The following is a 10636-nucleotide window of genomic DNA, read 5'->3' on the forward strand; positions in this document are numbered from 1 at the left end:
TCAGAGTAACTGAAAAGAAACCCACAAACGAATGGACGAATCGGCGTTACGGTAACACAGAAGTGTCTGCCATGGCGATATAAGTTTCCTCGTGGGTGTCTGATCCCACGCGCGGCTTTAAAACATCAGCTCAGAAGGAAGGTGGCCAGCTCTGAGGTTTCCCGCGCCAACAGAACGTGACACGGAGTTGCCCGTGCCTTGCTGTTCCCGGGAGTCGGGGACCGTCTGGGAGCCAGCCTGCCTGCAGCTCCGCCTGCTCCCGAACTGTGCTGAAGGACAGAGGGGCCAGGAGAGTGGCCTTGAATCCATCCAGTGAAACCAGGCAGACACTAAACACAGAAAACCAGAGGCCACGTCTGTCCTCGGAGGCTCGCACAGTGAGTGAGTCAACGCACCTCAGCTCATCATTCATAATATTTATTTTGGAAAAATATTTTAAAAAGGAATTTCTTCATTAAGAAAACAGTAAAAAACTCAAATAACATTTGCACGATATTTCATAAATACATTTATATACAAAAAATATAGTCACATAGACCCGAAGTGCCTTTGTACATATTTACCGAAAATTTAAATTATAAAAAATGAACATCACAAAATACTCAAGCTTTACAGATATCATGAAAAATATTTTTACAAGTCCAAAAAATAACACACATCTTTTCCACCTAGAAATAACACATTTTAGTATCAAAAAGGACGATAAAGGCAGTGTTTGTGATTCTAATTCAAGAAAAGACTGGCTCATAAGAATCCGAGATATACACTTCAGGCAGTGCATGCTTCTTACGTAGTAATTAAGTCCATTCATTTAAATATATATTTTTTAAAAGCAACTGTCCATAGTGCAATGGGGACGTCATAGAGGCAGGGCCGCAGGCCCCCGGACGAGCCGCGGAGCCACGGCCCGCACCGCCACCCGCCAGCCTCGGAGGAGAGCCAGCTCGGTCCGAGCGCGGTCGCCCGGCAGCGCCCGCGAGGGCCCCCTCCTCTTTCAGCAGCATTCGTTGGGGCGTACATCCTTGGAATTTCGTTTACTTAAGAGAAACGGGAATTTTGCCATGTCACTTCCATGTTACACCTAGGGGCCAACCAGACAGCGGGCGATTAGCTCAGAAGCGGGAGGAGCAGCCTGTGGCCCCGCCCACGGGGCCTTGCCAGCCACTGACCTCCGTCGCTATGACGCACTCGTCCTTGTCCTCCGAAATGACGTATACCGACTGGTACTTTGTGTCTTTCGAAGTGGAATACACAGAGTCCGGCCGTTTTCTCTCAGACGCTTCTCTACTAAAAGGGAAATGAAAGAGCCACCGTAACCACACAGGAACACCTCTCAACAGGAAGATGAGGAGCAGGGAGGACCCCCGCCGGCCCGGCCCGCAGGACCCCTAAGAGTCGGGGGGCGCCTTCCTTCCCAGCATGCAGGACACCCTGAGTGTCGGGGCACCCTCCCCAGGTGGCCTTCCCACATGCCCCACCCGGCCCGCAGCACACACCCTTAAGTGTCGGGGAGCCCACCCAGGTGGCCTTCCCACATGCCCCACCTGGCCCGCAGCACGCACCCCCTGAGGGTCGGGGCGCCCTTCCCCTCCCCCGCAGAGCCCTGAGGCTGGCCCTCGGCGTCACGCTTGCTGTGGGGGTCCCTGCCGGCGGCGTCGCCCGTGAGCTCCTGCGCCAAGTTGCAGTCCAGGCGGGGGCAGCGGGCCTTGAGGCTGCTCTTCTCGGCGCCGTGGCCCGCCTGGAGGTCCGCCTTCTCGTTGGTGTTCTTCAGCTGCGGGGCCGCGACCACGCTGACCGAGAGATCCTTCTCGCGCTGGCAGTTGGCCAGGTTGTTCATGGTCTCTGTCTCCCCGCGGCCAGGGTCGGAGGGGGGCCGGGCCTTCTGTAGCCTCAGCCGCACACAGACGACGGCAGCGGCACAGCCCAGCAGCAGCACGAGGACGAGGACCACACCCGCGCAGACGGCGGCCCAGGGCAGCGGCCCAGCCCGGCCCTCCATGTACGGCTCGCTGAAGTTCACCGGGGGCAGCAGGAACTGGCAGTTGGGGCCACCATAGCCGTCGGCGCACTCACACAGGTAGCGGCGGTCTCTCTGGTGGCAGGTGGCCCCGTTGTGGCAGGGCGCATGCTCGCACCTGCTGACGGGCGCGCTGCAGTTCCTGCCGGTGTACCCGGGCGGGCAGGTGCAGGAGAAGGCGTTCACGCCGTCGCGGCAGGTGCCGCCGTGGGCGCACGGGGAGGAGGCACAGTCGTCCACGTTGTCATCGCAGTGCCGCCCAGCGAAGCCGGCCAGGCAGCGGCACAGGTACGCGTCGCCCAGGTCCACGCACTGCGCGCCTGGAACACAGGACATGGGTGTCACCCGTCGTCCGGCCGTCGTCCTGAGGCGCTAGCTGTGTGTTTGCCACCGCGCCGCACTCGGAGACGCGGACGGGGAGACAGCCCGGGGTCTGAGCAGGCCGGAAGCTTCCACGGCAGTGGCTTGCAGTGGGGGTGTTCCGCCCGCTCCAGCTCCCCCAGGGTCCGGCCCGGCTCTGGGAGCTGGACGGCCGGCACGCGGGCCTGACAGGCATGGAGCGGGTGCTGTGCCCGCATGGCGGCCTTCCGTGCACAAGCGGACAGAGATCTGTTCACAGAGGGGCCGCCGAGGCTTAAAGAGGGTGCTGAGCGAGTGAGAAGAGCATGGACTGAAGACAGAAAGAACGAGATGGGGGGGCACATCCTTCCAGGGCCGTGCCCGCTAAGTCTGCAGCCCCCCACCGCTAAAAGAAAGCACCCGGGCTGCAGTCACACAGGCCAAAAACTGGCCAGCACATGAGCATGACCCACAGGACCGCCGCCTCTGCACCCCACGGAGAGAGAGCGAAACGACGGCCGGGGCACGGTCCCCTGGCCCGCCATGCCGAACGGGGAAGGTCCAGAAGCTCCCACGACGGAGAGCCAGGCTGGGAACTGCTCCCTTGAGAGCGGGCGTCCCGCATTCACGCACGCGGCAGCAGGGCCCCTCTGGCAGAGCACGCGCCTCCCCACAGACACACCAGAGGGCTGTTTGCATGATGCCGCGGAGCTGGGCTTCCCTCCCGAACCGAAGTGGCTGGATGATGCACTGAGCCTGATCTGCTGACGGCGGCTGGGCCTCGAGCAACCAAGGCGCTACGTGGCCTTGAGCAAGTCCCGTCACCTCTGTGCCTCAGGCTTTCCCACGAGCCCAAGCGTAAGCACCCGCCTGCCTTCCCTGCTCCCTGGGCATCCTGGACCAGGGACAAAGCTCTGAGGAGCTTCTGAGTGAGCGGGTGAGCGGCCTCCGGGAGCTCAGGGCGCTTGCGGAGTGTGTGGTCTGGAAGGGGACAGGCTCGCCTTGCAGGGGGCGCCTGGCGGGCTCTGGGGGCCGGACGCCCTCACCGTTGGCGCAGGGCGAGGAGCTGCAGGCGTCCACCTTCTTCTCACAGTTGAAGCCGGAGAAGCCCACAGGGCAATGGCAGGTGTAGCCCCCCTCGGGGTTGTCCGAGCATCGCCCGCCGTTGAAGCACGGGCCGTCGGCGCACGCCATGGCACTCAGCTCACAGACCCTGCCGTAGAAGCCGGGGGGGCAGCTGCAGGAGTAGCTGTTCTCCAGGTCCTGTGTGTGGAAGACACAGAAGCTCCCTCAGATGCCGCACAGGCCCCCGAGGCCGCGCGAGCGCCCTGGGCCCAGACGCACCGTGCAGCTGCCGCCGTTCCTGCAGGGCTTGCCGGCGCACTCATCTGTCTCCGCCTCGCAGTCGGCCCCAGCGAACCCGGGCCGGCAGGAGCACGTGTAGCTGCCCTGCCCCGTGTTGGTGCATGTGGCCCCGTTCCTGCAGGGCTTGTGGTGCGTGCAGTAGTTCAGGTCTGAGGGAGGACACAGCGGGGAGGGAGCGAGGAAGCCCAGGGTCAGAGTCACAGACTGGGCCCCACGACCAAGCCGGGGCTGCTCGCGAGGGCGCAGGAGCCTTACCCTGGTTGCAGAAAAGGCCCCCCCAGCCTTCCTGGCAGGTGCACTGCCATGGCTGCTGGCAGGTGCCGTGGAGACAGCCCGGGTAGCGGATGCACTGGTCACAGTACCGGCCCTGCCAGCCCACTCTGCACCTGAGGAGAAGCCAGGACGGAGTCAGGGGGACGCTGACACTCCCAGGTTCTGGACACACGCTTCCCACTCATGAGAAGCTGTCTTCCAGTCCCACTGGTTCTTAACGGGACACTGAAACCTCTCGGGTCCCCCAGAGGGAGTGACTGCTGGGGTGGCCGCCAGCCAGCCTTTCTAGGTGCTCCTTGCGTGATTCTAATGCACCCCACTTGAGAACCACAGCGCTAAACGCTCTCATTCCTGTGCCAGCTCCCTGAGCTGTCTCTGTACGACCCCGCGGCCACGGGGAGGACGAGAGTGGTGCCCCGTGGCCTTACACGTTGTCGCGTATTTATTAAGTAGAAATAGCAGAATAGCAGCTCCTGCCACCTAGTCTCACCTGAGTTTCTCAAATGACCACCTAGAGATATTCTATAATCGCACCAGGTGTGAAACAATAACGAGGAAAAAAACAGCAACTTTTGCAAACTTACTTGCACTCCCCTGGCTTGTCACAAAACCCATGCTGCTCATCGCATCCTGGCAAGCAGATTGCTACAGAAAAGAAAAAACATGGGGTCAAGCCCCCAGGGCCGCCCAGCATAACAGGCTGCTGCTGCGGTGTGGCTGGGACCAGCCCAGCTGAGCCAGTGTCCGTCTGTGGAGTGTCCACCGTGCTGCCTGGTAACTGTGGACGTTACTCAGCCCAGGGGGCGAGCATCCTTCTTAACTCAGCGCTCGCGGACAAAAGAGCTCGGAAGCCCCCACCCCCACCGCCCCTTTCTTCTAAGAGAGGGTCAGAAGTCCTTCCCCCTCCTCCCCCACTTCCCAATTCTATGCACAAAGCTCCACCTCTTAATACCCAGAAAGTGTGTGCAGATAAGGGTGGACAGCTGGTCTGCAGAGTACCAGGGCAAGACAGCTGCTCTATTGTCTGTCCTCTCCCAGCAGCTGCCCCAGTGCGACAATGCCGGGCAGCCCCTCAGCCCTCAGCCCACACACCTCACCTGAGCAGTGTGCACCGCAATGCAACACACACACACACACACACACACACACACGCACGCACGCACGCACACACCCCACACGCACGCGCCCTCTCTGCCAATGGGAGCTGGCGTGCGTCCCTGCTGCCTGTGCCCAGAGAGATCTAATGGGTGGCACGTGCGAGCTGGGGGCGGGGAGAGACTCCAGTGTTTGAACAAGAAGAAAAAAGTTTGAGTTTATGGCTGCCCCACAGTGAAGAGAGGGCGGACAGGGAGGATGGGAGCAGCAGGCCGGCCCGAGGCTCGGGGGGAGGGGAGGCTGGCGGCTGGCGCGCGCTGGCTTCCTGGCCTGGTTATGAAACTCATTAACAAACTACTCCACAAGTTTTTAAGACAACAGGGCCGGCTCAGGCCAGGGCTGAACTCCAAATGCTTACAGAGCTCCTAGGGGGCTGGGACGGGGACACTGATGGGGGCAACCCACCCTCCTGCCCAGGCACTGACGGACCCTGAGGAAGCCTAGGAATCAGAGGCTCAGTTCTTAAGGGCCGGAGAAGGAACGTTCTGGGGGCTTCTGGGGAACTCCGGGGCCCACCCGCCCTAGCTGCAGGGAAATCCAACACCCAGGTGTGCCAGGTAGCGGTAAGGACTTAGCCAGCTAGAAAAGGCCAGCTAGGGTCCAGCTGGATGGCCCAGAGGCCAGCAGGGCCACCCAAAACCCCACTCCTGGACAGTTTCCTGCCTCCCAGAGCAGCTGCTGCTCTACCCGGAGAACACGGGCCAGGCGGGCGGGGTGTCTCCCCCAGGGCAAGGCACCGTGTGAGTGTCCACACGAGCAGATGGGAGCCCTGCCCACTGCCAGGCAGGCGGGCTCTCCCCACACAGGCCGTGCGGCACCCCCCCGCCCCATGGCACAGCCCCCACCCGTGAAAACCTCACACACAGTGAGTGGGCCTCACGTGGGCCACTTGCAAGCTCACTCTGAGAGGCGGCCAAGCCCACGACTCAGAAAACTGGGTTTACAGCTGCCGGACACGAGACACAACACGCACAAGCTGCTCCGCGGCCCTCCCTTCCTGCCTGCCCCCTCCCTCGGGCCTATTTCCTGACCCCTGACCCTGTCCCCAAACCGTCCCTGATTAAGAAGGACAGCTTCCCACAGCGGAAGTTAAAACGTTGGAGTTGACCCCAGCCCCGACCAGCTGACTGAGGTCTTAGCAAGTCTCTCTGGCTCCCTGGCCTCGGGTCCCCACCAAGACACCTCTGGCGAGCTGAGTCCGGATCCTAGGTCACAGAATGCCTCCCTGCCCCGCCCCAGGAAGCGGGTAAACTGAGGGGCGCCGCCTCCCCACCACCGGCACCCACCTTCAGTGCAGTACTGGCCTCTCCAGCCCGGGTTGCAGACTTTCTCCCCCCTGTCCCGGCAGGTGAAGTGGCCGAAGGCGTCGTCCCGGGGGCGGCAGAAGACCGAGCAGCCCTCTCCGTAGTAGTGCTCGTCACACACGAAGCGGTACGAATACTTGAGGTCCGTGCGGCCGCTGCTGTGCAGGTCCTGGGACCACTCCTCGCCCACCGTCAGGTGCCTCTGTGTGGCCAGGCGGCTGATGAGCCTTTCCGGGTTTTCTGCGGGAACACGGCACTCCCGTTGGTTCTGACAGAACCCAGGGGCTTGGGACGCGGGGAGGGGGGCGGAGGCACGCTGCCAGGGAAGGGGGCCACAGACCCTCCGTCCTGAACCCCCTGGAGAAGGGTGGAAATGAAAGACACAGGACCTGGTTTCCAGGGAGACAGGAGTCAGACCCTCACTGGGGGCGGTCACAGCTTTCCCGTTTGTCTTTACCTGTGGCGAGGTCATCGGGAGAATCTGTGTGCAGAGCCTCAATGATCAGAGAGAAGGTGCCCTGGGAGAAGGGAGGGGACACAGGTAAACTGGGAATGCTCCTTAAAACTCCAAAGCATTGCGAACAAGTGGGCGGCGGCCTGGGAGATGCACGTGTGTCCTGGGGAGGGTGTCTCTCCGTCTGCCCGTTTTCACTTTCCTCAAGGAAATGGAAGAACTTTTTAAAGTGTGGTTTCCTGACGTGTTTTTTCAGCCTGTTAGTACAGGATGTTACTTAAAAAAAAAAAAAAAAAAAAAAGCCGCGCAAGAGCAGGAGGGGCTGGAAGGGGCTGTCTTCGGTCTCCCGGCCCAGCGCGGTTAGGAGCGCGGCCCGTGCCCTCCCCGCAGAAGGGGTCGTTCGACTGGACCACTGGGTACAGAGGCCGGATACGGAAAAGCCCCGGGTCCTCGCCTCTCTGCCGCACCCTGCCGCCGGCTGTCACCCTGTGCGGGCGTGGAGTCCACGCCCGGGCCTGGCCCTCCGGCCGCCGCCCGCAGAGCGCGCGCCCACCTGCCCGGGCCCCCGCGCGCCCCGCCCGCCCCGCCCGCGCAGGTGCGGCGCTCACCGGCCAGGTGAAGCCCAGCGGGAAGCGGATGGGGTTGCTGAAGGCGGGGTCGGCGCCCGCGCCGTCGGGCAGGCTGAAGGAGTCGACGCCCAGCACCGGCGTGACGGCGCTGCCGTAGGTGCAGGGCGGCTCCGGGGACACGCTGGCCTGGTAGTGCTTGAGGCACACGCGGAAGAAGGTCCTGCAGGCGCACGGCGGCGGCCCCGCGCCCCCGCGGCAGCAGTTGCGGTTCCCCAGCAGCCCCTTCTTGTTGACGAACTCCTGCAGCTTCAGCTCGAACACGCCCGAGCTCCAGACCTGCGGGCAAGACGCGCGTGGGCTCGCGGCCGGCGCGGGGGCTTCGGGGCGCACCGCCCGCTCTGTTCTCCGCCGCCGGGGCCCCGCGCCCGGTCCCCCGCCCGGCAGCAGGGCAGCAAGGCCCCGGGGACCCCACCTGACAGCTTACCTGACACAGCAGGGCCGAGACCACGGCGAGGGCCAGGGCGCACCGGCGGCCCATGGCGGCCGCGGGACGAGCTCGCTCTGCCGGCGTCCCCCTCCCCCTGCCCTTCTGGACACCGCAGGGGATGCGGGGCGACGGACGTGCGCCGCGCTCTGCCCCGAGCCGGGACGGCCCGACGCCCCTCTGTCCAGGCCGAGGCTCTGGAGGTGCGCCCCTCGGCGGCGGGCGGCAGCTCCGCGGATGCGCGGCGGACGCGGCTCGCTCGCAGAGCCGCAACTTTCGGTTTTCCTCGCTCTTTCTTTCAATCCGCGGGTAGGTAAAGGTCGTCTGCTTCCTGGTTTTGTCTTAAGCTTCTTCGCAGGAAAAAGAGAAGGGGGTGAGGGAGAGAGAAAAACGTCCAGATACGCGGCTTAATTCCCAAAGAGCTGCAGAGGCTCCTCCGAGTCCGGTTGGAAGGCGCGGTCTGGAAATCCACGGGATCGGCGGTAATCCGGGGCCGGCGGTGCGCGGACCGGGCCGGGTCACTCGGCGGCGGCAGGCGCTCCGGGCGCACCCTGGGCCCTGAGCCTCTCCGATGCCGCCACAGAGACACGCGCGGTTCCGAGGAACCCAGCCAGTGCCATGCAGTAGTCACGCGCGGCGCCGGGCCGGTCGTGGGAGCAGCTCTGCGCGCGGCGCCGGCCTTCCGCGGCCACCAGCCCTGCCGCCGGGTCCCGCGGGTGCGCGCCGAGGGTCTGGCTCTCGCCGGCGCCGCGCCCTTATATTCCGCCGGCCGCCCGCATGGCTAATGAGATGCAAATGAGCAGCCCCCCAATCTGGCGAGAGCTGTCACAAAGGAGCCACTTTTCCAAACCCTCCTCTCAATGGATCGCCAAATGGTCAGTGAGATGTAAAATGTGCAACCCTCCTCCCCTGCCCCCACCCTTCTCTCCGCCCCCTCTGCCCCTCCCCTGTGCCTGCCCCCCTCAGCCCCCCCCCTTCCTCCCTCTCCACACAAAACGCACTCATTTACATTCCTGCAAAATGTTCACCGCAAGAATCCCCTCTGCTCCCGACGCTGGTGCCGCCGCCCCCGGCCTCCTCGGCTCCCTCCCGCGGCCACAGGCTCGCGGAGGCCCACGGGGACACGCGGGGCGGCGCCGCGCCTCCCGCCCGCAGAGCGCAGCGGACTGGTGCGCTGGACGCGGCCCGGGAGACTGTCCCCGCCGCTGCGCCCGCCCACCAGCTCCTCGCGCGGCCGCGGCTTCGGGGGCGGGGAGAAGGAGAGCAAAGTTAGAGGCCCGGTTCCCGGTGGCTGCTTCTCGGGGGCTGCTTCTTCCTAAGGAGTAGTCTGCGGGGCGGGGACCGGGGGCGCGATAGGACTGGGGCGGGCGCGAGCAGCGGGCGGCGGGCGGGAGAGCGCCGCGGCAGTTTCGGGAAGTTTGGGACGGTCTGACGACACCGGTCCACCCCCCCGGCAGAGGACCGCGGCTCTGCGGCTGGGAACGCGGAGCCCGCGCGCGAGGTGGGGCCGGGGCCACCGCGGCACCTTCGGGGACCCTGGTGTCTCTCCCGCTGCGGGGGGTGGGGGGGTGGCGGGGTCCAGGTATGGCGTCCCCCAACCCGGAGATCCTGAATCCTGACGCCTAAAACTACCACCCCCAGCGCACCCTTCCTGGCGCGATCCTGGGCCACTGCCACCTCTCCTGGGTCCTTGGCCCCTATCCTGGGTAGTACCCCCTCGGCCTCCCTCCACTTGGTAAAAAGTGAGTTTGGTGTGCGTCGTTCGCGTGGCTGTCATTAAGGCAGTGTGTTATTGTGCTAGGCTGAATCAGTGGCTCTTTGTGCGCTCAGCTGTATGGTAATGCAGACCGCACCTGCTCCCCGCACAATGCGCAGAGAAAGCGCTCCCTACGCGCGCCGCGGCCGCGGCGACAATGTCCGGCACATGTTCCAGAGACCTCGCCCGCCCCCCCCCCCCCCAGCCCGCAACTTTCCTCGACCATCACTTTATTAGGTTTTTACACGTCCATCAGACGCTAGAACTTTTGTTTTCAATTTTTAAAAGGGAAATGAGTTTATTGGGAGAGCTGAGAACACGTATCAGACAATGAATTGTCTAAATGGCCCTCACGCTGGCGGGCGCAAGGCCGAGTTAAGGTGCGGCGGTGACGCCTACTTTGGCATCCAGCTCTGTGCCCGGCGCGCTCCCAGGTCTGCGCCGTCCTTGCCCCGCCTCCCCCACACACACACACACACACACACACACACACACACACGCACACGCACACGGGCTGCTCCATTGGCGCGGGAGGTGTCAATGCTGGAGTAAGTGTGTCACTTGGGTGGCTGCACAGCCCGGCGCCGGCCACAGTGGCCTCACTGTAGGTGCTGCGGCCGCCTTGCTGGTGGGAACCGGCAGCGTCCCGGCAAAATGGAACTTTCATTGCAGCAGATGTCGAGGTCACAAAGTGTCATGTAACGACAGGGAGAGGGGAAACCCTAATCCCAAGTCAAACCGCTGTAAACACCGCTTTAAAAAACACTGGTGCCATCGTCCGCGGCAGTCCCTCCAGCTGTTGGCCACCGGAGCCCTGATTCTGTGTCTCCCAGGTACCCCTAAAGTTTCGGGATGACAGATACGACACTTCAGGTTTCCCACCAAGGCCTCGAGAGAAGCAGAGAGTGAATGGGAAGTAG

The 10636-nt window shown here is 63.4% G+C and overlaps 1 protein-coding gene across 6 annotated transcripts; it reads right to left on the reverse strand.

Moving 5' to 3' along the window:
• Positions 1–401: 401 nt before the first annotated feature.
• DLL1 (delta like canonical Notch ligand 1) lies at positions 402–9158 on the reverse strand. Of its 6 annotated transcripts, none has more exons than XM_039882044.1 (12): positions 8970–9158; positions 7961–8310; positions 7516–7812; positions 6911–6971; positions 6436–6693; positions 4579–4639; positions 3977–4107; positions 3701–3870; positions 3403–3619; positions 1545–2337; positions 1170–1287; positions 402–1081 (listed from the first exon to the last, which is right to left on the reverse strand). In XM_039882044.1, exons 2-12 carry the CDS (start codon positions 8012–8014, stop codon positions 1076–1078), a joined length of 2166 nt encoding a protein of 721 aa, XP_039737978.1. In that variant the 5' UTR covers positions 8015–8310; positions 8970–9158; the 3' UTR covers positions 402–1075. The 6 variants fall into 6 exon arrangements, with proteins under 6 accessions (XP_039737978.1, XP_039737977.1, XP_039737989.1 ...); XM_039882043.1 differs by having other exon boundaries at positions 8962–9158; XM_039882055.1 differs by lacking the exon at positions 8970–9158 and having other exon boundaries at positions 1170–1284; positions 1563–2337; positions 7961–8856.
• Between the last annotated feature and the right edge of the window lie 1478 nt (positions 9159–10636).

This window comes from Pteropus medius, unplaced genomic scaffold (genome assembly GCF_902729225.1).
Source record: "Pteropus medius unplaced genomic scaffold, Ma_sr-lr_union100, whole genome shotgun sequence".
In the NCBI taxonomy this organism is placed as follows: Eukaryota; Metazoa; Chordata; class Mammalia; order Chiroptera; family Pteropodidae; genus Pteropus; species Pteropus medius.

Excerpts from the sequence above, each read along its gene's own strand:
- DLL1 (XM_039882044.1), bottom strand. The coding sequence starts at position 8,014 with ATGGGCCGCCGGTGCGCCCTGGCCCTCGCCGTGGTCTCGGCCCTGCTG. Across the intron at positions 6,694-6,910 it reads TCCCGATGACCTCGCCACAG|AAAACCCGGAAAGGCTCATC; the intron begins GTAAAGACAAAC and ends GTGTTCCCGCAG. Across the intron at positions 3,871-3,976 it reads GGGCCTTTTCTGCAACCAGG|ACCTGAACTACTGCACGCAC; the intron begins GTAAGGCTCCTG and ends GTCCTCCCTCAG.